Below are 27,653 nucleotides of genomic sequence, written 5' to 3'. Positions count from 1 at the left end.
TAATATTGACTTTTAATTATCAGTTTGTGTATTGCTTTAAACTCATGCATACCATATACATATTTGGATCATCTTTCTCCTTTTTACCACTCTTGTCGATCCAAGTAGCTGATTTCATCTTAAAATCAGTTTCCCCTACCCATAACCAACCCTTCTTTCAAGCCATGTTAATTCTTGTGTGTGTGAGGCCTTTTTGGGATTGAGCTTGGTAGAAAGTGTTAGGTTTGAGCTGACAGGAATAAATCCTTGTGTAGTTCTAGTTTGCATTTTTCAAACTAGATAGGACTAGGTGGTTTAATTTCCAGGTTTGGGACTTGGTTTGCTTGAAAAAAAAAAAATAGGGAAAAGAAAAAGAAAAGGGTAAAGTCTTTAGGAGGGGAATGTGTGTAAGAGAATTTAAGCTCTAGTGAAAGAATGGAGAAGTATAAGATTGATAAAAGATGGTTCTGGTCAAGGAAAAGAAATAAAGAAAAGAAGAGTATAGAAAAAAAACTTTTATGTCTTAAGAAGTAAGAAGAAAAAGGGAACCATAGCAAATAAGAAAGAAACCTCCATTCCACTAGAGAATTCAAGTAAGAAACCTCTCCTAAGTGTTAGGGGTAGGTTATCACCTGAAACACATCTTTCTTGGGGGTTGAATGATGAATGTATGGAATGGTGAGATATAAAATGAATGGATGGCAGGGTGTTTCAATTCCCCTTATGCAATTGTAGTACAAGAGGTGTCAATCCAATCTGAGAGTTTTGCAAGCAATCAGGATGAGCATATATGTCTAAGTCAAGCCAAATGCAAAGGATGTTTGTCACTAACAACCTATTGATGAATATAAAGTGCAGAAAGTAAAAGTTACTATAACTAGATGCTAAATGTAAATGGAACAGAATGATTATGACAATTATGAAGCTAGAACAGAAATAGAAACTATAGTAATGCAAGTATTAAACTAATGCAAGGCAAGTAATGAACAGGATAATAAGTGAATGCAACAGAAATGCAACTAAAATGAGACAAGAGATAAGACAGGACAACTACAAGTCATAATTAAAAGTTCTGGGGATGAACTCGAGCAAGCACTCGATCGAGTGTAGATCGAGTGCAGGGTCGAGCTGGACAAACGCGAGAAAACAGAGCAACACAAGAAAAACAGAGCAATATGAAAGCGAATCAAACAACGATCAAACAACAGAATTTAAGCTAAGAAATCAATAAACAAGGAAGGCCTTGAGGAGGGATTCATGGGCTGGACTAATGATTGAGGTCATCTAACTTGGTCAACAAATCTCAAACAACTTGAGCTAATCTCTAGACAATATTTTCTAAGACATGTTTAATCCACTCTCATGGCAAGAAACAATCAAACTCATGCATCTCTAGACTTGTTCTCACAAAGTAAAGAATCTACACAAGCATGCATTAAGTAATATGTCAAATACCAAACAAGACCTCTAATCTCTTAGCAATCCAAATGGTAAACTCTAGATCTAACCTTATCTATGCTCCTTAAACATTGGTGTGATGCTAAGATGCTTGAAATCAAACCATACCCTCTCAGTTATAGGATCAGCATTAAGAACATCTAGCCTAGAAGAGATCCTAAACAATCAAGCTTGACCAAATCAAACAAACCTCAAACACAAACCAGCCTACCCATCCTCAAGATCCTAAGCAACTACTCACAAGAACACATGATGAACATCAAAGTAGTGGAAGCCCTAAAAATGCTAAAAGACAAAATAGCTAGGCGACTCAGCCAACTCGACCTGGTGCTCGGTCGAGTGACCGGTCGAGTTGGTTTCTCTCGTGCATCTTCCACTCGGTCGAGTCCCTCTCTGCACACGGTCGAGTGGGCGGTCGAGTTGGACTCTGGACCTTGTTTCTTCAGCCTTAACTCTCTTCCTTTCTCCTCTTGTTTGCTTCACTTCTCTTCAGCATTGCTTCCATGCTCCTTAAGCTCCAAAATCACCTGTCTATGCATGAAAAGATGCAAATGCAATGCAACTAAACTCTAATGCATAATTAGTCCTAAAGCTATGCAAATATGGTCAAAATGGATAGCAAAAGATGCAAAAGATGTGAATAAACTAAGGGAAAACAGGGTAAAATATATGAACATCAACACCCCCAAACTTAGTCTTTGCTTGCCCTCAAGCAAATAAACAAGACTTAAGAAGGTAGGTGAGGTTTGAAAGTGGGATCTCAGCTCCTAAAGCTTGCAAATAGACCATCTAGAATCAATGTCCAAGTTACTAGTACTATGATGCAAGTTGAATGAGCTGTACTTAAAGATTTTAGACAATCATATCACAACCTTTACTGATTTGAGCCTTATATGTCCACATGCATCCAAATCAACCATTTCCTTTAACATTCATTAATCAAGAACATGAATCAATTCTATGCAATGCTTAAACTCATTTGGCTTGGAGATAAAGGTTTTGAGACAATGGTGGTCTCTCTTTAGAGTGGGGCTTATCAATATCAAGATTCTCTCATAAAAATGGATTGAGCTTTAGAAGAATGCTAAAGGTAAGAACACTTAGACACATACAAGAACAAAACCGTCTACCCAAAGGCACCCAAAGTATTCATCCTACCAATCTAAACCCAAATGATCCTAGTGCTACCCTTTTAACTTCTTCTCTTCTCTTTCACCCTTTTCTCTTTTGGTTTTCAAGTCTTAGGAGAGGTTTCTTATTTGATCTTTCTAGTGGGATGGGGGATTCTTACTTACCTGCTATGGTTCTCTTTTCTTCTTATTCTTAAGACATACAAGCATTTTGCTAGACTTTTCTTTTCTTTCTTTTCTTTTCTTTAACTAGAACCAACCTCAACAAAATTTTACTTCCCATCCTTTCACTAGACTTTGCTTAAACACATTCTCCTCTTAAAGATTCTACCCTTTTTCTTTCTCTTTTTCCTCTTTTCTTTTCATAACAGCCAAGTCCCAAACCCAACAAGTGAACCACCTAGTCCTATCTAGTTTGAAAAATACAAACTAGAACTACACAAGTTTTTACTCTTGTCAGTTCAAACCTAACACTTTCTACCAAGCTCAATCCCAAAAATAGGCCTCACACACACAAGAAATAACATGGCTTGGAAGAAGGGTTGGTTAAGGGGTAGGAAAACTGATTTTAATGGTTTAATCAGCTACTTGGATCAACAAGAGTGGTAAAAAAGAGAAAGATGATCCAAATATGTATATGGTATCCATGAGTTTAAAGCAATGCACACATTGATAATTGTAAGTCAATATTAGGTTCTTATAAATAGGAAATGACATCAAATCACAACATGCTTCAATTTAGACCAAATGCAATGTAGGATGTCAAGGCTTGGTTCAATCTTATGCTTCTAACTACTCAACTAGCATCAAAGTACTATTAACTTGGGCATTGATCCTAGTCTAGTGAATTAAGCAAGCTAACAAGGCAAAACTCATCATAGATCCCTAATGCAAATATTAAACAGTCCTACATGAAACATGCTAAACAAGATCCTAATATGCAATGCAAACTACATGAACACTATTTTTTTATAGAGATTTTTGCAAAAAAATTTCAAACTTTTAGGGTTTTTCTATGCCTTAGATGCTATGCAAATACTAACATGATGATGATAAAAATTTGAAATAAGAACACAAAACACAATGTCAAATGCTATCCCAAACCCTCCCCCAAACTTAAATCACACAGTCCTCTGTGTGAAAGAAATTTGATTGAGGATTTAAGACCAAAAACAAATCACAATATGAAATGCAATGGTATTTACAAGTGAAGGTGATAGTGATACCTCAAGGGTTGTGGAAGAAACTGTCCACATCCTCTTGCGTGCTATCAAATGTGTAGGTGTTGGCTTGTTGGTGACTTTGGGAAGGTGATTGGGGCAGCTCGACGATGGCAATCGACCATGACTCGGTCGAGTACCTGCTCGAGTGGGGGGATCGAGCTGGACTGCGAGTGTCAAAATGTTGACCTTGCTGCTGGGAGAACTGCTGGTAGAGGGATGGATCCATGAAGTACTGGAGTGGGATGGGAGGGTAACCTGGATATCCTGGATAAGCAGCTGGAGGTGGGAAGCCATAAGGTGTTTTGGGCTGGAACTCGGTCGAGTACGTCTAGGGTGCTCGGTCGAGTGGGTGCTCGAGTGACCCGGTCGAGTGCCTCGAAAATTGTTGTTCTCGGCTACTTGAACTCCTCACCCTCTGATTTGGCTCATACATTGAAGCTCTAGCTGGTTCCACAGGGTTTGCAACTCTTGAAAGTGCTCTAGTTGAGCTACTCCTCCTCAAAGGGCTTGAATGGCTTGGAGATGAGTTTCCACTCTTGAGCTCAGTAATCTCCTTCTTTAGGCCCTTGATGGACTTAGCCATGTTGGTCACCTTCTTCTTAAGCTTATCAAACCTCTTCCCATGCCACTTGCTCCACTTTTGGAAAAGTGTCAACCTCTTGCTATTCTCCCTCACTCCTCTACTATCCCTTGGGTTGGGCTCATAATCCTCAAAGTAAAATTGCTCCTCCCCATCAGCCATTTGTACATCTCCAACTTCATCAACTCTAGGTTGAACTATCCCATCAAACAAGAACTCTTCAGCTGGCCAAAAGTCAATGTTTGCTCCTTCTTGAATGGTGGTGAGCTCTTGGTTAGGCAAGATCAAATGTTTCTTCCCAAGTGTTGGAAGCTCAAAGTTGAAAATGTGATTTCCTTGATGCATCTCCTTCACTAGTATGAGAGTAGAGGTGAGGTAGGTTTAGTCAATCTATCTTGGTGAGACCTTTTCTCCTCTAAGTGGGACCTTGGCAGCTTGTAGAATTGGAGTGATGATGCCTCCAATGGTTAGTGCTCCCCTTGAACCTTTGTTTTGCAATTTTCCCACCCAACTTCTCAGATATATCATGTGGTCAATGAGCACCATTGCAAGGTCAGTCTCCACAGTGATCCCAAGAATGATGGTTCCATCTCTTGCCTTGAGAATGATTCCATTGAGAGCCATGTCAATAATCTTAAGCTCACCCTCATTGAGATTTCTAGTTTCCTTCCTAGCAAAGAAGGTGTTTGCTAAGGCCTTGTGGAAGTACCTTAGGACTGGGCTTCTTATCTTAGAACTTTTGGTCTTAGAGGATGAATAAGTGATGTTGTCTCCAATGGTTTCCCAAATGGAATAGAGCTCTTCTCTTGGTATCATAAAGCTCCTATTACTCACAACTTCAAAACCAAATACATTTGCTATCTTCTTCATTGGAAGCTCATACTTCTTCCCCTTGATTGTGAAGGCAATGTGACCAGCTCCCAACTCAACATCCTTCCTTGCATATGTGTGCAGCTTGACTGTGGCTAGAAACTCACAACTTTCTTCCTTGTAGCCCTCCATGCAAAGCCCCATGAACTTGGTTAAGTTGCTCTTCTCAAAAAGATACTCCACATCTTCATCAATGGCTAGCTTCTCCATGGTTTCTTTGTGTGGATATCTAGTCCCCATGAACTCCATCCTCATGAAGGCTTCATAAAGTTGCCTCTTTGTCAAACCACAAGATTCAGCTTCTCCATCATCCTCTCCCTCTTCTTCTTCATCTTCTTCCTCATTCTCACTTTCAATCTCCTCTTGTTCAACCTCAACTGCTGGCCTCTTCCTTTTGACCTGGTTTCTCCTCATGAACTCCATAAGAGTTGGCTCCCTTTCTTCTTCACTTTCGGTTCTCTCAGGATCTTCCTCAACTGTCTGGTTCCTGGAACTCGGTATCTGGCTCGATCGGCCACTCGGACCACCCCTCGGTCGAGTACTTCGAAAATTGTTGAGACTTCCTAATAATCCTTGAAGACATTTTTGAACTGAACTGAAGGGAATAGACTCAAAGCTTAAGGTTAATAGGTTAGTGACCCAAAAACTTGAAAGAGCTAGGCTTGAGCAAAAGATGAACTTTGAGAGAGTTTTTAAAACTTGATTTTAGTTGTTTTGAGCAAATGAGGGAGTGTGAGAGATATAGGATCGTGTAAGGCTCTATTTAAAGAAGCTAAGGGGACAAGGAGACAAGAGTGGAGCGTCCATACCATTCAAATTTGAAATGGGAATCTTTGACCTGCTTTTTGCTGCCACTCGGCCCCACACTCGACCAGCACGTGGTTGAGCTCCCTTGATCAAAGTTTGAAAATTCAAATTTTTATTCTTTTTCTTCCCTCCACTCGATCATTCTAGAGGAATGGGAATCGAATGAGCCTTAGTTATTTGCCAACTCGGTCGAGTACCTCTCGTGGGCTGGTCGAGTGGGCTTGCGAATTTCCTTCCCCAAGTCCAAATCTCTCCATACCCATCTACACTTTCATTAAAAGGCCTGCCCAACACAAACATAAAAGAAAACACATCAAAACTACTAAGAAAATAAAGCATATTTATAAAGGATACCTTAGGGACTTCCTCCCTAGTAAGCTTGTTTAGAGTCACTAAGCTTGAATTTGGTTGCTTTCTTAGACTTGGTCTAGATACCAAGGAGGTGATGAAATCCTCCCTGGAACCTCTTGATTACTGTGAAGTTGATCCTTGATCACTTCACCCTTAACACACAAACCATATTTCTTCTTGATTTTGAACCTTGGTCTTGTTTTCCTCAAAGAGCTCTTGTTTAGCTTGACTTGGAGATCCTTAACCATACCAGTCAACTCTTGAACTGAACTCTTAAGCTTTTCCACATAATCCTCTTAAAAAGAGGGCCTAGCCTTTGGAGTTGCCTCATCACTTAAACCTTCTTGACCACCTTTGTCCTTGATAGTAAATGGTTGATCATCAATGGTAGGAAGGTTGGTTGGGTTATAGATGTTAAACTTCATAGCTATACCCTCAGCAATGTTCAAGGTCACAAGACCTTCCTTAACATCAATAACAGCTCCAACTGTGGCTAAGAATGGCCTCCCAAGAATGATAGGATCTTCAGGCTCCTTATCCATCTCCAATACCACAAAATCAGTATGAACCCTTGCTCTTCCTATCTTCACTGGAATGTTTTCCAACTTGCCAACCACATCTCTGTTTGACCCATCAGCTAGGCATACATGAAGGTTGGTGGATTTGAAGTCAGTGTGCCCAAGCTTTTGTGCTATAGAATAGGGCATCACACTGATAGATGCTCCCAAGTCACATAGGCACTGGTTGTAGTGAAGATAGCTAAGTGTGCAAGGCAGATAGAATGGACCTGGATCCTTGAGCTTAATTGGGATGATAACTCCTCCAAGGTCCTCAAGTTCCTTCTCATCTTGAGCTTGAGCCTTCTTCTTTGACAAATCAAGCAAAAAATCCCTATAGAGAGGATATTGTTCATACTGTTCCAAGGCAGGTCCTCTCTCTTCTTCTTGATAAGCAATGATGATCTCTTGTATGGCCATCATTTCCTCTTGTTTCTCAATCACAACCTCTTCCCTTAAAGCTTTCTCATCCTCTTGTTGCTTAGCCAACATTTATTTTTTCTCAATGATTTCCCTTAATTCCTTAAGCTTCTGTGCTTTGAAACGTCCTGGGAATGGTAGAGGCGGTTTGTAAGCAGGAGGAATGTACTTAGCAGGCTTAACAGCTTCTGATCCTTCAGCTCGATCGACCACTCGATCATGCACTCGGTCGAGTGCTGGCTCGAGCTCATGGTCGAGTGCAATGTCGGATTCAGATTTCTTCTCAAAAACTTCACTCAGGGCTTCAATAACTGACCAATCCTCCCCATCTTGAGCATCACTGTCCTCAGTGACTTCTTCATCAGAGATATGAATGGCTTTTGCAGTGAACTCCCTTGGATTTTGAACAGCTTTTCCAGGGAGTTGGTTGGGCTTAGGAGCTGAAGTAGAGGCAAGGTTGCTCTCCATAAACTTCACTCTAGAGTTGAGACCTTCAAACTTCATGTTAAGATCATTATACTGGGATGTGAGCCTTTGATTCAACTCAGCAAACTGTTTAGCCTCCTCAATCTTTCCATTGGTTTGCCCAATCAACATTTGTTGCATCATGGCTCTTAAGTCTTGTTCCTGGCCTTGGTTAGTCTGAAACCCTGGTGGGGGACACAATTGGGGCTGGAACACTTGTTGCTGTTGTTTGGGGACAAACTGTTCTGGTGTTGAGGCTGTTGAGGTGGATAGACTTGGTCTTGTGGATTTGCCACATTGGTGCTTCTATAGGAGAGGTTGTTGTTCTTGAACCCTCCTTGGTTGTAGCCTTTGAATCCACCTTGGTTTTACATATAACAGAGCTCAGCAAATTCTCTCTCCTTGAACTTGAACCTCTTCTTCACCAATGAAGTGAATAGACTTTTGTTGGCTAAGGAGGATTTTATCAAGCTTCTCATTGACCATCTTCAAATCCTTCTTGTATTTGTCCTCTTGGTCAGTGGAGGTGGACCTTATGGTTCTGTCATAGTCCTCACTATAATTGCCATCTGACTGAGCAAGATTTTCAATCAATTCTCATCCTTCTTCCACATTCTTGTTGAGGAAGTTGCCATTTGAAGCTGTGTCAAGAAGCATTCTGATCTTGGGAAGCACTCCTCTATACAATGTACTTAGGAGGGACTCATTGCTGAAGCCATGGTGAGGACACTGAGTCTGAAATCCTTAAACCTCTCCCAAGCTTCACAAAAGCTCTCATTGTTTCTTTGAGCAAACCCAGAAATTTCATTCCTCAATCTAGCAGTCCTTGCATTTGAGAAGAACTTTGCCAATAAAGCCTTCTTGCAAGCATCCCATGTGGTTATTGGTCCAGTAGGAAGAGTCTTCTCCCAAAGGTGAGCCTTGTCTCCAAGTGAGAAGGGGAACAACCTTAGCTTGAATCCATCTTCACTCACTCCATTAATCTTTGTGAGACCACATATCCTATCAAACTCATCAAGGTGGTCTAGGGGATCCTCCATTGGCAACCCATGGAACTTGTTGGCTTGAATCATGGAGATCAGTCCACTTTTGATCTCATAATTGTTGTTTGCTACTGTGGGAGGCACAATACCAGCTCTCTCGTTGTGTGTGTTTGGTGCATCTCCAGCACCAATGTTCCTTGGTCTTGGAACTTGATCTTGTTTCTCCATTACCACTTGATTCTCTTGCTGTTATTGAACTACTCTTCTTTGCTTATGTCTCAAACCCATTTGTAGCCTGTGGATGTTGTCAATAGGCCTTTGAAGATTGTCTTTGGCCTTTGACCTTGTGTGCATCAACAAACTGGAGTACTGACTCGAACAGGTACACGGTCGAGCGCAGGCTCGAGTGGGTGGTCGAGTCGACTGGGAAGTGATGTCTAAGTGGGTGGTCGAGCTGGTACCTGAAACTCAAGACAGCCAAGCAAAAGAAGATTCGAGTTCAGCAACTGCACAAGTGGATAAACGAACTTAATCTTAGACAAATATTGATCCTAAATGTCACAAAAACACTCTCAAATAGGCAACAGCGCCAAATTGAAACACATCTTTCTAGGTGGTTGAATGATGAATGTATGGAATGGTGAGATATGAAATGAATGGATGGCAGGGTGTTTCAATTCCCTTATACAATTGTAGTACAAGAGGTGTCAATCCAATCTGAGAGTTTTGCAAGCAATCAGGATGTGCATATATGTCTAAGTCAAGCCAAATGCAAAGGATGTTTGTCACTAACAACATATTGATGAATATAAAGTGCAGAAAGTAAAAGTTACTAGAACTAGATGCTAAATGTAAATGGAATAGAATGATTATGACAATTATGAAGCAAGAACAGAAATAGAAACTATAGTAATGTGAAACAAGGCTTTTTTCTAGGTCTACTTATGCAATGAATGTATGATGACATGCAAACAGAGACATAAGTAGTGATGATCAGAATGTATGCAAGGTGTTTCAATACCCTTATGATGTTGTAGCATAAAGGATGTCAATCCATAAAGAGTGTGATATTTAAGCAGTCAAGATGTGATCAATGCATTCAAGTTAAGCCAAATATCAAGTTGATTTGTTTCTAACAACCTAATGACAATAATGAAATGCAATGAACTAAGGCAACTAATTAAGACAATAGTAATGCTGAATTAAACTGTAGAACAAGTGCAATAAACAATACTAAGCAGAATTGACTAATAAGTAGAAGAAAACAAGAACAGAACAATGCATAAACAAGAAAGTAAACTGGAGCTCGACCTAGCACTCGGTCGAGTGCATGGTCGAGTGGGTGGTCGAGTTGACAAGCGAATGAACAGAACTGAAACAAAGCATCAAACAAAACAGAGCAGAACGAAAGTAAACAAACAGCAAGCGATTAAACAGGATTCAAACAGGTAAATCAATAGATAAATAGGGTCCTAAGGATGGATTCATGGGCTGGACTCAAGCTATGATTATCTAAACTAGCCAATAAACCTCAATCAAACATGAGCTATCTCTAGACAATGATCTCCTAATACAAGTTAATCCAATCTCTTGGCAATAACAATCAAGATAAGATACTCTCAATCTAGCTCTCACTAGCAAAGATCATATAAAAGCAGGCATTAAACTCAGATCATTATAGTCAAAAATCAACAAAACATCTAATCTCTTAGCATGCTTCATGATAATCTCTAGCATTAGCCTTATCTAGCAACTTAAACATTGGTGTGATGCTAAGAAGCTTAAGATCTATTCTTACCCTCTCAGTATAAGAATAGCATAGAACATATCTAATCTAGAAGAGATATTTAAACAGTCAAGCTTGATCAGTTTAAGCAATCATAACTATTACCCAGCCTAATCCATCCCTAAGATCCTAAGCCACTAATAAGATCTAAAAATCATCATGAAGAACACAAACCCAGAAAATGATGATATAGACATGGATGGATAGATAATGATGAGATGAACAATTTAATACAAAGAAGTGAAAGAAAATACTCAATAGATTCAAAGTTATGAATGTTACAAATCTATGAAAATCTAGAGAAAAGATAAGAGATGATGCAATAATGTAAAAATAGCTAAAAATGGCAAAAGCTAGGTTATGAGGTGTCTACAGGGTCTCTCTTTTCGGCCACAAGTGCCAGCACATATATATAGTAAAGAGGGGGAAGCCCTAGTTAGCTAGAGGACAAAATAGAGAGTTGGCTGCAAGTGCTCGACCATGCTCGGTCGAGTGCATGGTCGAGTGGTTGGTCCGTCAAGTAACTTCAGTCTTCGATCTGGTATGATATCGGTTCAGTAAAACAGGTATAAATCTTGAACGACAGCTCCGATTGCCTTGAAACCACCGGCATTGGAAAGATAACTCAATTTCCTACAACTCTCATGAAGGACTCTGAAGCTGAATCGCAACGTGAAATCTACATTCGGATCGATCTTTGAGGAGCTCGTTATGAACCCGACCATGTACTCGATCGTGTGCCTGCTCGAGTGGTATGGTCGAGTGCCTTCTTTTCCCTTCCTGATACTTTCAATCCTCTTTTTTTAGCTCCAGAAATAACAGCAAGTCCTTCCTTACCCTTTTAGAGTTCCATAACACCTAATAATACTCTAAATGCACAAATGTATGCAATGCATGCTTCTAAACATCCTAAGTGCATATTTGGACATAAATGGCTATAAAACCTAAGGAATGACTTCTATATGATCCAAAACATGAACTAAACAAGGCCATAAATATGGTAAAATACAGTGACATCAACACCCCCAAACTTACTCTTTGCTTGCCCTCAAGCAAACAAACAAGACAAGAGAGGAAAGTGAGGTTTGAAAATGGGATATCAAAGCCTAAAGCTTGTTAATAAACTAGCTAGAATCAATGTCCAAGTTACTAGTACTATGATGCAAGGTGAATGAGCTGTACTTAAAGATTTTAGACAAGCCTATCACAACCTTTACTGATTTGAGCCTTAAATGTCCACATTCATTCAAATCAACCATTTCCTTTAACATTTATTAATCAAGAACATGAATCAATTTATGCAATGCTTAAACTCATTTGGCTTGGTAGTAAAAGGTTTTAGAGACAATGATGGTCTCTTTTTAGAGTGGGGCTTATCAATATCAAGGTTCTCTCATAAAAAATGGATTGAGCTTTAGAAGAATGCTAAAGGTAAGAACACTTAGACACATACAAGAACAAAACCTTGTCTACCCAAAGGCACCCAAAGTATTTATCCTATCAATCTAAACCCAAATTGTCCTAGTTCTACCCTTTTTATTCTCCACTTCTCTTTCACCCTTTTCTCTTTTGATTTTAAAGTCTTAGGAGAGGTTTCTTATTTGATCTTTCTAGTGGAATGGGGGATTCTTTCTTATTGCTATGGTTCTCTTTTCTTCTTATTCTTAAGACATAAAAGCATTTTGCTATTCTCTTTTTTTCTTTCTTTCTTTTCTTTAACTAGAACCAACTTCAACAATCTTATACTTCCCATTCTTTCACTAGACTTTGATTTTACACATTCCCCTCTTAAAGACTCTACCTTTTTCTTTCTCTTTTTTCTCTTTTCTTTTCAAAACAGCCAAGTCCCAAACCCAACAAGTGATCCACCTAGTCCTATCTAGTTTGGAAAATGCAAACTAGAACTACACAAGGTCTTACTCTTGTCAGTTCAAACCTAACACATTCTACCAAGCTCAATCCCAAAATAGGCCTTACACACTCAAGAATAAATTTGGCTTGAAAGAAGGATAGGTTAAGGGTAGGGAAACTGATTCTTAATGAGGAAATCAGCTACTTGGATCAACAAGAGTGGTAAAAGAAAAAAGATGATCCAAATATGTATATGGTATCCATGAGTTTAAAGCAATGCACAAGTTGATAATTGAAAGTCAATATTAGGTTCTTATAAGAAGGAAATGGCATCAAATCACAACATGCTTCAATTTAGACCAAATGCAATGCAGGAATTCAAGGCTTGGTTCAATCTTATGTTTCTAACTACTCAACTAGCATCAAAGTACTATTAACTTGGGCATTGATCCTAGTTTAGTGAATTTAAACAAGCTAACAAGGCAAAACTCATCATAGATCCCTAATGCAAATATTAAACAGTCCTATATGAAACATGCTAAACAATATCCTAATATGCAATGCAAACTACATGAACACTCTTTTTTTATGAAGATTTTTTCAAAATTTTTCAAATTTTTATGGTTTTTCTATGCCTTAGATGCTATGCAAGTATTAACATGATTATGCTAAAAATTTGAAATAAGAAAACAGAAAACAATGTCAAATGCTATCTCAAACCCTCCCCCAAACTTAAATTACACAATCCCCTGTGTAAGAGAAATTTGAAACAGGATTCAAGAATCAAGAAGCAACACAAAATCAAGAAATGCAATGGTATATACAAAGATAGAGTTGGAGTATTACTTGGGATGGGTTGAGGGTGGGATTCATTTTTGGAATATCACCAAGTGCCTAAAGGACCTTCATGCTACCTGATCAACCATAACACAAAAGAAAACAAGATCAAAATAACAAGAAACTTAAACCAATATGTACATGGATACCTTTGGGACTTCCTCCCAAGTGAGCTTGTTTAAAGTATCTAAGCTTGACTTTGCATACTTCTTATGCTTTAGAAGGGTGATATAGAGGTGATGAAGTCCCCTTTGTTCCCAAAGATTGTAGTGCTCCTCTTATTCCTGGGTCAATGCTAAAAGAGTTGTGTCTGCTAATAATACTCAGACCTTGCCTTGCTTTCTTTGGAGAAGAACTTCTAACTTTACCATGAAGCTTCTTGATTTGCCCACTTATCTCCTCATCCTTAGTTGTTAATTCCCTCACTGAATCATGTAGAATGTTGATAGTTTGAAGCTCAGACAAACCATCAGAGAAGGGGTTTCTTGGCTCTTGTTGTTGGTGAAGCTTGGGGATGAAGTCTGTGCATTTTGGGTGACTTGGTACCACTCGGTCGAGTGACTTAAGGTGCTCTCGAGTGGTAGGTCGAGTGGAAGGCCGAGTGACCTAAAATCTCTGTTTCTACCCCATTCACACCCTCAAAGATTCCAGACTCAGTTTCATGACCTTTCTCTTCAATCCTGAAGGTCTGCCCATCAATAGTTGGCTTCTTCTGCTCAAGCTCTTTAACTTGTGGCTTCTCATTCATTTCAACATCTTGTAACAAAGGTTCATGACTCAATACCATCAATGCTTGCTTATCAATAGAAGCCTTGTACTTTTTCAGCATTTGCTCTTTAAACCGTCCTGGAAATGGCAAAGGTGGCTGATAGGGAGGAGGAATGAACCGAACCTGCTTGCTAGATTCTTGAGCAATGACTCGCTCAAGCACTCGACCAGGCACTCGACCAGGCACTCGACCGTGTGCATGGTCGAGTGTATGGTCGAGTTGGGTCTCAAACTCAGTTTCCTTCTCATTATGCACCTCTAGTTGAAGAAATTCCTCCCCAACTTGGTTGTCACTGTCCTCAGGGAGCTTTGAAGGTAGTTCATTGAGAGAGATAGCTTGGGCAGTGGCAAAATCCTTTAGATTGTTAATTGCTGTCCCATGGAGTTGTCTAGAAGAAGAAGATTTACTCTTGCACACTAGGTGAAGCAGTCTGCAAGTTAAAGCTTCAATCTTGAGATTAAGGACACCATATGTGGAGTCCATCTTGTTTTTCATCTCTATGAGCTTCTTACTTTTTTCAATATCTCCATTAGTTTGGCCATGTAGGAGTTGCTGAAGCATACTCTTCATCTCTTGATCTAGAGCAGGAGGTTGTTGGGATTGTTGTGGAGGACAAACTGGGTCCATAGACAGCTCATCTTCACAAACAAGATGTACCTTCTTTTGCTGGGAATCACCTCTTTTGTGTAGAAAGAGCTTATCTATCTTCTCAAGCTTCTCATTCAAGGCTTTTAGTTCCTTTCTATGCCCTTCCTCAGAATCAACACCTCTCCTTAAGCTTCTATCATATTCCTCATAATAATTTCCATTGGACTGAGCAAGGTTCCCCACTAACTCCAAACCTTCATCTACATCTCTATTCATGAAGCTTCCATTAGAGGCTGTGTCTAGGAGCATCTTGATCTTGGGAAGAACACCTCTATACAAAGTACACAACAAATATTCATTGCTGAATCCATGATGAGGGCATTGTCTCTAGTAGCCTTTGAACCTCTCCCATGCTTCACTAAAAGATTCACCATTCTTTTGGAGAAATCCTGAAATTTCATTCCTCAAATGTGCAGTCCTTGAGCTAGTGAAGAACTTTGCAAGGAATACCTTCTTACATTCAACCCAAGAGGTGATTCTTCCATGAGGTAGAGTCTTCTCCCATAGATGGGCTTTATCTCCTAGAGAAAAAGGAAACAATCTCACCTTCAATGCATCCTCACTAACTCCAATTATATTGGTGAGGCTACAGAGCCTGTCAAACTCAACAAGATGTGCAAGGGGGTCTTCAGTAGGCAGGCCATGAAATCTGCTGCTCTTAACCATTGAGATCAGACTAGTCTTGATTGTGAAGGTTGTGTTGTGGATAGGAGGAGGCACTATCCCATATCTTTGAGTATGTGTAGTGGGAGCATCACTATCACCAATCTTCCTTCTCCTTTGAGGTTCAGTCTGATCATGTGGGAGTTCCATTGCCACCTCTTCTTCTGTGTTTTTGAGACTTTGAGCAGGTGCTCGACCAGGTGCTCGAACAAGCACTCGACCGTTTGCTTTGAGGTACTCGGCCGAGTGCCTGGTCGAGTGGTACCTGAGAATCAAAACAGAACACCAGAACAAGAAAGAGGTGAGTAATAGAATAAAAAGTAACATAGCTTAATCTTGAAACAATGAAATCTTGACTGGAACATATAAACACCCTAATGGCAACGGCGCCAATTTGAAACAAGGCTTTTTTCTAGGTCTACTTATGCAATGAATGTATGATGACATGCAAACAGAGACATAAGTAGTGATGATCAGAATGTATGCAAGGTGTTTCAATACCCTTATGATGTTGTAGCATAAAGGATGTCAATCCATAAAGAGTGTGATATGTAAGCAGTCAAGATGTGATCAATGCATTCAAGTTAAGCCAAATATCAAGTTGATTTGTTTCTAAAAACCTAATGACAATAATGAAATGCAATGAACTAAGGCAACTAATTAAGACAATAGTAATGCTGAATTAAACTGTAGAACAAGTGCAATAAACAATACTAAGCAGAATTGACTAATAAGTAGAAGAAAACAAGAACAGAACAATGCATAAACAAGAAAGTAAACTGGAGCTCGACCTAGCACTCGGTCGAGTGCATGGTCGAGTGGGTGGTCAAGTTGACAAGCGAATGAACAGAACTGAAACAAAGCATCAAACAAAACAGAGCAGAACGAAAGTAAACAAACAGCAAGCGATTAAACAGGATTCAAACAGGTAAATCAATAGATAAATAGGGTCCTAAGGATGGATTCATGGGCTGGACTCAAGCTATGATTATCTAAACTAGCCAACAAACCTCAATCAAACATGAGCTATCTCTAGACAATGATCTCCTAATACAAGTTAATCCAATCTCTTGGCAATAACAATCAAGCTAAGATACTCTCAATCTAGCTCTCACTAGCAAAGATCATATAAAAGCAGGTATTAAACTCAGATCATTATAGTCAAAAATTAACAAAACATCTAATCTCTTAGCATGCTTCATGATAATCTCTAGCATTAGCCTTATCTAGCAACTTAAACATTGGTGTGATGCTAAGAAGCTTAAGATCTATTCTTACCCTCTCAGTATAAGAATAGCATAGAGCATATCTAATCTAGAAGAGATATTTAAACAATCAAGCTTGATCAGTTTAAGCAATCATAACTATTACCCAGCCTAATCCATTCCTAAGATCCTAAGCCACTAATAAGATCTAAAAATCATCATGAAGAACACAAACCCAGAAAATGATGATATAGACATGGATGGATAGATAATGATGAGATAAACAATTTAATACAAAGAAGTGAAAAAAAATACTCAATAGATTCAAAGTTATGAATGTTACAAATCTATGAAAATCTAGAGAAAAGATAAGAGATGATGCAATAATGTAAAAATAGCTAAAAATGGCAAAAACTAGATTATGAGGTGTCTACAGGGTCTCTCTTTTCGGCCACAAGTGCCAGCACATATATATAGTAAAGAGGGGGAAGCCCTAGTTAGCTAGAGGACAAAATAGGGAGTTGGCTGCAAGTGCTCGACCATGCTCGGTCGAGTGCATGGTCGAGTGGTTGGTCCGTCAAGTAACTTCAGTCTTCGATCTGGTATGATATCGGTTCAGTAAAACAGGTATAACTCTTGAACGACAGCTCTGATTGCCTTGAAACCACCGGCATTGGAAAGATAACTCAATTTCCTACAACTCTCATGAAGGACGCTGAAGCTGAATCGCAACGTGAAATCTACATTCGGATCGATCTTTGAGGAGCTCGTTATGAACCCGACCATGTACTCGACCGTGTGCCTGCTCGAGTGGTATGGTCGAGTGCTTTCTTTTCCCTTCCTGATACTTCCAATCCTCTTTTTTTAGCTCCAGAAATAACAGCAAGTCCTTCCTTACCCTTTTAGAGCTCCATAACACCTAATAATACTCCAAATGCATAAATGTATGCAATGCATGCTTCTAAACATCCTAAGTGCATATTTGGACATAAATGGCTATAAAACCTAAGGAATGACTTCTATATGATCCAAAACATGAACTAAAAAAGGCCATAAATATGGTAAAATACAGTGACATCAACACCCCCAAACTTAGTCTTTGCTTGCCCTCAAGCAAACAAACAAGACAAGAGAGGAAAGTGAGGTTTGAAAATAGGATATCAAAGCCTAAAGCTTGTTAATAAACTAGCTAGAATCAATGTCCAAGTTACTAGTACTATGATGCAAGGTGAATGAGCTGTACTTAAAGATTTTAGACAAGCCTATCACAACCTTTACTGATTTGAGCCTTAAATGTCCACATTCATTCAAATCAACCATTTCCTTTAACATTTATTAATCAAGAACATGAATCAATTTATGCAATGCTTAAACTCATTTGGCTTGGTAGTAAAAGGTTTTAGAGACAATGATGGTCTCTTTTTAGAGTGGGGCTTATCAATATCAAGGTTCTCTCATAAAAAATGGATTGAGCTTTAGAAGAATGCTAAAGGTAAGAACACTTAGACACATACAAGAACAAAACCTTGTCTACCCAAAGGCACCCAAAGTATTTATCCTATCAATCTAAACCCAAATTGTCCTAGTTATACCCTTTTTCTTCTTCACTTCTCTTTCACCCTTTTCTCTTTTGATTTTAAAGTCTTAGGAGAGGTTTCTTATTTGATCTTTCTAGTGGAATGGGGGATTCTTTCTTATTGCTATGGTTCTCTTTTCTTCTTATTCTTAAGACATAAAAGCATTTTGCTATTCTCTTTTTTTTTTTCTTTCTTTTATTTAACTAGAACCAACTTCAACAATCTTATACTTCCCATTCTTTCACTAGACTTTGATTTTACACATTCCCCTCTTAAAGACTCTACCTTTTTCTTTCTCTTTTTTCTCTTTTCTTTTCAAAACAGCCAAGTCCCAAACCCAACAAGTGATCCACCTAGTCCTATCTAGTTTGGAAAATGCAAACTAGAACTACACAAGGTCTTACTCTTGTCAGTTCAAACCTAACACATTCTACCAAGCTCAATCCCAAAATAGGCCTTACACACTCAAGAATAAATTTGGCTTGAAAGAAGGATAGGTTAAGGGTAGGGAAACTGATTCTTAATGAGGAAATCAGCTACTTGGATCAACAAGAGTGGTAAAAGGAAAAAGATGATCCAAATATGTATATGGTATCCATGAGTTTAAAGCAATGCACAAGTTGATAATTGAAAGTCAATATTAGGTTCTTATAAGTAGGAAATGGCATCAAATCACAACATGCTTCAATTTAGACCAAATGCAATGCAGGAATTCAAGGCTTGGTTCAATCTTATGCTTCTAACTACTCAACTAGCATCAAAGTACTATTAACTTGGGCATTGATCCTAGTTTAGTGAATTTAAACAAGCTAACAAGGCAAAACTCATCATAGATCCCTAATGCAAATATTAAACAGTCCTATATGAAACATGCTAAACAATATCCTAATATGCAATGCAAACTACATGAACACTCTTTTTTTATGAAGATTTTTTCAAATTTTTTCAAATTTTTATGGTTTTTCTATGCCTTAGAATGCTATGCAAGTATTAACATGATTATGCTAAAAATTTGAAATAAGAAAACAGAAAACAATGTCAAATGCTATCTCAAACCCTCCCCCAAACTTAAATTACACAGTCCCCTGTGTAAGAGAAATTTGAAAGAGGATTCAAGAATCAAGAAGCAACACAAAATCAAGAAATGCAATGGTATATACAAAGATAGAGTTGGAGTATTACTTGGGATGGGTTGAGGGTGGGATTCATTTTTGGAATATCACCAAGTGCCTAAAGGACCTTCATGCTACCTGATCAACCATAACACAAAAGAAAACAAGATCAAAATAACAAGAAACTTAAACCAATATGTACATGGATACCTTTGGGACTTCCTCCCAAGTGAGCTTATTTAAACTCTCTAAGCATGACTTTGCATACTTCTTATGCTTTGGAAGGGTGATATAGAGGTGATGAAGTCCCCTTTGTTCCCAAAGATTGTAGTGCTCCTCTTATTCCTGGGTCAATGCTAAAAGAGTTGTGTCTGATGATAATACTCAGACCTTGCCTTGCTTTCTTTGGAGAAGAACTTCTAACTTTACCATGAAGCTTCTTAATTTGCCCACTTATCTCCTCATCCTTAGTTGTTAATTCCCTCACTGAATCATGTAGAATGTTGATAGTTTGAAGCTCAGACAAACCATCAGAGAAGGGGTTTCTTGGCTCTTGTTGTTGGTGAAGCTTGGGGATGAAGTCTGTGCATTTTGGGTGACTTGGTACCACTCGGTCGAGTGACTTAAGGTGCTCTCGAGTGGTAGGTCGAGTGGAAGGCCGAGTGACCTAAAATCTCTGTTTCTACCCCATTCACACCCTCAAAGATTCCAGACTCAGTTTCATGACCTTTCTCTTCAATCCTGAAGGTCTGCCCATCAATAGTTGGCTTCTTCTGCTCAAGCTCTTTAACTTGTGGCTTCTCATTCATTTCAACATCTTGTAACAAAGGTTCATGACTCAATACCATCAATGCTTGCTTATCAATAGAAGCCTTGTACTTTTTCAGCATTTGCTCTTTAAACCGTCCTGGAAATGGCAAAGGTGGCTGATAGGGAGGAGGAATGAACCGAACCTGCTTGCTAGATTCTTAAGCAATGACTCGCTCAAGCACTCGACCAGGCACTCGACCAGGCACTCGACCGTGTGCATGGTCGAGTGTATGGTCGAGTTGGGTCTCAAACTCAGTTTCCTTCTCATTATGCACCTCTGGTTGAAGAAATTCCTCCCCAACTTGGTTGTCACTGTCCTCAGGGAGCTTTGAAGGTAGTTCATTGAGAGAGATAGCTTGGGCAGTGGCAAAATCCTTTAGATTATTAATTGCTGTCCCATGGAGTTGTCTAGAAGAAGAAGATTCACTCTTGCACTCTAGGTACAGCAGTCTGCAAGTTAGAGCTTCAATCTTGAGATTAAGGACACCATATGTGGAGTCCATCTTGTTTTTCATTTCTATGAGCTTCTTACTTTTTCAATATCTCCATTAGTTTGGCCATGTAGGAGTTGCTGAAGCATACTCTTCATCTCTTGATCTAGAGCAGGAGGTTGTTGGGATTGTTGTGGAGGACAAACTGGGTCCATAGACAGCTCATCTTCACAAACAAGATGTACCTTCTTTTGCTGGGAATCACCTCTTTTGTGTAGAAAGAGCTTATCTATCTTCTCAAGCTTCTCATTCAAGGCTTTTAGTTCCTTTCTATGCCCTTCCTCAGAATCAACACCTCTCCTTAATCTTCTATCATATTCCTCATAATAATTTCCATTGGACTGAGCAAGGTTCTCCACTAACTCCAAACCTTCATCTACATCTCTATTCATGAAGCTTCCATTAGAGGCTGTGTCTAGGAGCATCTTGATCTTGGGAAGAACACCTCTATACAAAGTACACAACAAATATTCATTGCTTAATCCATGATGAGGGCATTGTCTCTGGTAGCCTTTGAACCTTTCCCATGCTTCACTAAAAGATTCACCATTCTTTTGGAGAAATCCTGAAATTTCATTCCTCAAATGTGCAGTCCTTGAGCTAGTGAAGAACTTTGCAAGGAATACCTTCTTACATTCAACCCAAGAGGTGATTCTTCCAGGAGGTAGAGTCTTCTCCCATTGATGGGCTTTATCTCCTAGAGAAAAAGGAAACAATCTCAGCTTCAATGCATCCTCACTAACTCCAATTATATTGGTGAGGCTACAGAGCCTGTCAAACTCATCAAGATGTGCAAGGGGGTCTTCAGTAGGCAGGCCATGAAATCTGCTGCTCTTAACCATTGAGATCAGACTAGTTTTGATTGTGAAGGTTGTGTTGTGGATAGGAGGAGGCACCATCCCATATCTTTGAGTATGTGTAGTGGGAGCATCACTATCACCAATCTTCCTTCTCCTTTGAGGTTCAGTCTGATCATGTGGGAGTTCCATTGCCACCTCTTCTTCTGTGTTTTTGAGACTTTGAGCAGGTGCTCGACCAGGTGCTCGAACAAGCACTCGACCGTTTGCTTTGAGGTACTCGGCCGAGTGCCTGGTCGAGTGGTACATGAGAATCAAAACAGAACACCAGAACAAGAAAGAGGTGAGTAATAGAATAAAAAGTAACATAGCTTAATCTTGAAACAATGAAATCTTGACTGGAACATATAAACACCCTAATGGCAACGGCGCCAATTTGAAACAAGGCTTTTTTCTAGGTCTACTTATGCAATGAATGTATGATGACATGCAAACAGAGACATAAGTAGTGATGATCAGAATGTATGCAAGGTGTTTCAATACCCTTATGATGTTGTAGCATAAAGGATGTCAATCCATAAAGAGTGTGATATGTAATCAGTCAAGATGTGATCAATGCATTCAAGTTAAGCCAAATATCAAGTTGAATTGTTTCTAAAAACCTAATGACAATAATGAAATGCAATGAACTAAGGCAACTAATTAAGACAATAGTAATGCTGAATTAAACTGTAGAACAAGTGCAATAAACAATACTAAGCAGAATTGACTAATAAGTAGAAGAAAACAAGAACAGAACAATGCATAAACAAGAAAGTAAACTGGAGCTCGACCTAGCACTCGGTCGAGTGCATGGTCGAGTGGGTGGTCGAGTTGACAAGCGAATGAACAGAACTGAAACAAAGCATCAAACAAAACAGAGCAGAGCGAAAGTAAACAAACAGCAAGCGATTAAACAGGATTCAAACAGGTAAATCAATAGATAAATAGGGTCCTAAGGATGGATTCATGGGCTGGACTCAAGCTATGATTATCTAAACTAGCCAACAAACCTCAATCAAACATGAGCTATCTCTAGACAATGATCTCCTAATACAAGTTAATTCAATCTCTTGGCAATAACAATCAAGATAAGATACTCTCAATCTAGCTCTCACTAGCAAAGATCATATAAAAGCAGGCATTAAACTCAGATCATTATAGTCAAAAATCAACAAAACATCTAATCTCTTAGCATGCTTCATGATAATCTCTAGCATTAGCCTTATCTAGCAACTTAAACATTGGTGTGATGCTAAGAAGCTTAAGATCTATTCTTACCCTCTCAGTATAAGAATAGCATAGAGCATATCTAATCTAGAAGAGATATTTAAACAATCAAGCTTGATCAGTTTAAGCAATCATAACTATTACCCAGCCTAATCCATCCCTAAGATCCTAAGCCACTAATAAGATCTAAAAATCATCATGAAGAACACAAACCCAGAAAATGATGATATAGACATGGATGGATAGATAATGATGAGATGAACAATTTAATACAAAGAAGTGAAAGAAAATACTCAATAGATTCAAAGTTATGAATGTTACAAATCTATGAAAATCTAGAGAAAAGATAAGAGATGATGCAATAATGTAAAAATAGCTAAAAATGGCAAAAACTAGGTTATGAGGTGTCTACAGGGTCTCTCTTTCGGCCACAAGTGCCAGCACATATATATAGTAAAGAGGGGGAAGCCCTAGTTAGCTAGAGGACAAAATAGAGAGTTGGCTGCAAGTGCTCGACCATGCTCGGTCGAATGCATGGTCGAGTGGTTGGTCCGTCAAGTAACTTCAGTCTTCGATCTGGTATGATATCGGTTCAGTGAAACAGATATAACTCTTGAATGACAGCTCCGATTGCCTTGAAACTACCGGCATTGGAAAGATAACTCAATTTTCTACAACTCTCATGAAGGACGCTGAAGCTGAATCGCAACGTGAAATCTACACTCGGATCGATCTTTGAGGAGCTCGTTATGAACCCGACCATGTACTCGACCGTGTGCCTGCTCGAGTGGTATGGTCGAGTGCCTTCTTTTCCCTTCCTGATACTTTCAATCCTCTTTTTTTAGCTCCAGAAATAACAGCAAGTCCTTCCTTACCCTTTTAGAGCTCCATAACACCTAATAATACTCCAAATGCACAAATGTATGCAATGCATGCTTCTAAACATCCTAAGTGCATATTTGGACATAAATGGCTATAAAACCTAAGGAATGACTTCTATATGATCCAAAACATGAACTAAACAAGGCCATAAATATGGTAAAATACAGTGACATCATAATGCAAGGCAAGTAATGAACAAGATACTAAGTGAATGCAACAGAAATGCAACTAGAATGAGACAAGAGATAAGACAGGACAACTACATGTCATAAACAAAAGTTCTGGGGATGAACTCGAGCAAGCACTCGATCGAGTGTAGATCGAGTGCAGGGTCGAGCTGGACAAACGCGAGAAAACAGAGCAACACAAGAAAAACAGAGCAATATGAAAGCGAATCAAACAACGATCAAACAAAAGGATTTAAGCTAAGAAATCGATAAACAAGGAAGGCCTTGAGGAGGGATTCATGGGCTGGACTACTGATTGAGGTCATCTAACTTGGTCAACAAATCTCAAACAACTTGAGCTAATCTCTAGACAATATTTTCTAAGACATGTTTAATCCACTCTCATGGCAAGAAACAATCAAACTCATGCATCTCTAGACTTGTTCTCACAAAGTAAAGAATCTACACAAGCAGGCATTAAGCAATATGTCAAATACCAAACAAGACCTCTAATCTCTTAGCAAGCCTAATGGTAAACTCTAGATCTAGCCTTATCTATACTCCTTAAACATTGGTGTGATGCTAAGATGCTTGAAATCAAACCATACCCTCTCAGTTATATGATCAGCATTAAGAACATCTAGACTAGAAGAGATCCTAAACAATCAAGTTTGACCAAATCAAACAAACCTCAAACACAAGCCAGCCTACCCATCCTCAAGATCCTAAGCAACTACTCACAAGAACACATGATGAACATCAAAGTCATAAACCCAGAAAATTTCGAAACTTGCATCAACAGAAAGATAAAGCAAAGATCTTTAATATTGGAGAAGGAATCAAACTCGAATTCTCAATATTTTGAAAGTTATGAAACTGACAATACTGAAGAATCTAGTGTTTTCTCTTTTAAAAGAAGGTACAAGATCTAAAAATAAAAGTGCAAAAGGAATAAATCCAAAAAAGGGTAAAAACTAGTTTTTTGACTATCTAAAAAGCTAGACTCTTTGGTGGCTGCAGGGTACAAGCCCTTATATAGAAAAAGTATTAGAAGCCCTAAAAATGCTAAAAGACAAAATAGCTAGGCGGCTCGGCCAACTCGACCTGGTGCTCGGTCGAGTGACCGGTCGAGTTGGCTTCTCTCGTGCATCTTCCACTCGGTCGAGTCCCTCTCTGCACACGGTCGAGTGTCTGGTCGAGTGGTGATTGAGTGGGACTCTGGACCTTGTTTCTTCAGCCTTAACTCTCTTGCTTTCTCCTCTTGTTTGCTTCACTTCTCTTCAGCATTGCTTCCATGCTCCTTAAGCTCCAAAATCACCTGTCTATGCATGAAAAGATGCAAATGCAATGCAACTAAACTCTAATTCATAATTAGTCCTAAAGCTATGCAAATATGGTCAAAATGGATAGCAAAAGATGCAAAAGATGTGAATAAACTAAGGGAAAATAGGGTAAAATATATGAACATCATCACCCCTATACAAGGCCCGGCCCAGGAAAAGCCCAAGTAAAACTTCAAAGGAAGGAGGGGTATTTTAGTCTTTCCTTGGGACGAAACGACACAGCTACCTATAAAAACAAGCGCTCAGTGCTCGTAAAAAGGATCCGCAAGAAAGAGGAAATAATATGGAAAGAAAGTAAAGTTCTATCTCACTTAAAGCTTAGAATTGACGTGCTCGTAGCTCGTCTGTTGTCTTTCATTTCACTATTTTTGACTCGTCTAGTCCACATTATAGCCCATCTTATTGTGCCTCGGCAAAGATTTATAAAGAGAATTTTGATCTCCTTTGACCGAACTAAACATTCTAATTGTGACCGATCTGGACATCAACAATTTGGCGCGCCAGGAAGGGGGAGCCAATTCGAAGTTTTCTTTGAATTTTGAAGAACGGACCTACTAAAGCTAGACTAGATTACTGGAACCACCAAGGAAGGAAACAAAGAGATCAGTTCGTCAGGCGGAACGATAATCCCAGAAACAAAACAAGTGTAGCCAGCAGTCCTCCCAACCCCGAATGCCCCAAGGAAGGCTGTGGTGGCGGAAAGCCCAGAGACGTTCGTCATCGCGATGGAACTAACAAGCCCGACGAACACAGAGGCGACACAGAACCCTGCACAACTCACCCTGCTCAACAGTCAGCCGTCTCCAGTATATACGAGCTACTACGCGGGATCCTAACGCGCCTCGACCAACAGGAACAATAGACCAACGCTTGTTTGGAAGCACTGACCGCAACACAGATTAACTCCCAGGAGGAAATTAACCATCTTCACGCTACTCAACAAAGACCGGCAAACCTCCTCTCGACCGGGACGATGATAAGGCCACAGATTCGAACCAATGAGCAAGGACGTAACCTCGGCACACAAGTCGACGAGCGAAACAGTAGAGGAAAGGACCTAGAGTTGACAGAGATCAAGGAAAAAATGCAAGAAATCGAGACGATACTTCAAAAGGCGACGAGCAAGGCACCAGGGATGGACCTCATGCTCGAAGCAACACAACGAACTCCGTTCTCTAAACGACTCACGACCACTCCAGTGCGACGAACAGTTAAGCCCAGGCTGGGTTACTATGACGGTACAGTTGATCCGCTGGATTTCCTGCTTACTTTCAGAGTATCACTCGGCCCTTTACAATTCAGCCCGGATGAGTACGACGTTGGGGCATGTTGTCTTTGCCGAGCATTTAACAGGGACCGCCCTAAGTTAGTTCTCGCGACTCTCGTCCGGATCTATTGACAGTATCGAAGAGCTAATAACCGAATTCTTGAAGCAATTTTCTGTCCTGATGGAGAACAAGAACTCACACGCCAATCTGTACGCCCTGACTCAGGAGCGCCAAGAATCACTCCGATCATTTATTACACAATTTAAAGAGGTCATCGTCAACGTCTCGATTCCTGACGCGGCAGCTATCGTCACACTCAGAAACGCACTATGGTACGAATCCCGATTCAAGGAAGAACTGTCCTTATTGCATGTGGAGACCATCGCGATGCACTGTTGCGAGTTGCAAAGCATATTGAGGTCAAAGAAGAAAAGGCTGTTCACGCTAAAAATCATGCGGCAGCAAAAAGCGTCGCAACCAAAGAGCCAACAGTCGTAGCACCAAAGATCGAGCACGTCGAACCCCGACAGCATTTTATCCGTAACCAAGATCGAACTCGTCGAACCTTTGCGATTGGTGAAGATACGCAACCCGGCTTACCATGGAATAAATATGTCCGGAAAGAAGGAGGCAAGAGTAGCGTGACTCAATACTGTGATTACCATCAAAGCGCCACCCACGCAACAGAACAGTGTCGCTATCTCCAAACAGTCCTGATGGAACGATACAAAAAGGGCGCAATAATCGTCGAGTCTGACAGGAGTAGAACAACCCGACCTAGACGGAATGATACCAAGCGAGCCAAAAAAATCGCTCAAAAATTTGTGAAGGATTCCAAGACACTCGACGACCAAAGTGGGGATGAGATGGAAGTTCCAGATGATGTCAATCATGAAAAGCGTCCGCGTACGGACCGTCAGCCCGATCAACGTCCCCCAACAATAAGACGGATAAACATGATTATGGGCAGACTAGCAAGGTGCAACAACTCGGTCAGGTCGGTAAGGGACTACACCAACAAAGCCGAAATGAAGAGATCCTTGCCATCGAGGATCGACTCCGAAAACACGCCGATATCCTTTGACAATGGCGATCTAGAAGGTTTAGACCTGCCACATAACGACCCATTGGTCGTCGAACTCCTGATCGGCAAAAGCCAAGTTACAAGAATCCTGGCCGACACCGGAAGCTCGGTAAACGTGATCTTCAGGAATGTTCTGACACAAATGGAAGTCAGGGAGAGTGACATCAAGCCGGAGTGTCATTCTTTAACTGGTTTCGACGGATATTTCATCATGTCAGTCGGCACCATTGATCTGCCGATCTTTGTTGGGGAAACGACAAGATATTCCTGA

The 27,653-nt window shown here is 39.8% G+C and overlaps 1 protein-coding gene and 3 non-coding genes across 4 annotated transcripts; all 4 read left to right on the top strand.

Moving 5' to 3' along the window:
• Nucleotides 1-8,552: 8,552 nt before the first annotated feature.
• On the top strand, nt 8,553-8,658 carry LOC147938320 (small nucleolar RNA R71). The gene has a single exon (XR_015567598.1). It is a non-coding gene; the product is annotated as a small nucleolar RNA R71 (small nucleolar RNA).
• A 6,360-nt stretch (nt 8,659-15,018) lies between these two features.
• Nucleotides 15,019-15,124, top strand: LOC147938319 (small nucleolar RNA R71). Its single transcript, XR_015567494.1, has one exon. It is a non-coding gene; the product is annotated as a small nucleolar RNA R71 (small nucleolar RNA).
• Nucleotides 15,125-21,052: 5,928 nt separating this feature from the next.
• On the top strand, nt 21,053-21,158 carry LOC147938318 (small nucleolar RNA R71). Its single transcript, XR_015567519.1, has one exon. It is a non-coding gene; the product is annotated as a small nucleolar RNA R71 (small nucleolar RNA).
• A 5,469-nt stretch (nt 21,159-26,627) lies between these two features.
• LOC147938317 (uncharacterized) lies at nt 26,628-27,653 on the top strand. Its single transcript, XM_087465587.1, has one exon. It carries the CDS (start codon nt 26,628-26,630, stop codon nt 27,651-27,653), a length of 1,026 nt encoding a protein of 341 aa, XP_087321713.1.

This window comes from Camelina sativa, chromosome 9 (assembly GCF_030686135.1).
Source record: "Camelina sativa cultivar CO46 ecotype springtype chromosome 9, ASM3068613v1".
Classification (NCBI taxonomy): Eukaryota; Viridiplantae; Streptophyta; class Magnoliopsida; order Brassicales; family Brassicaceae; genus Camelina; species Camelina sativa.
Note: the sequence above shows the minus strand (reverse complement) of the source record. Positions and strands in the feature narration are given on the sequence as shown.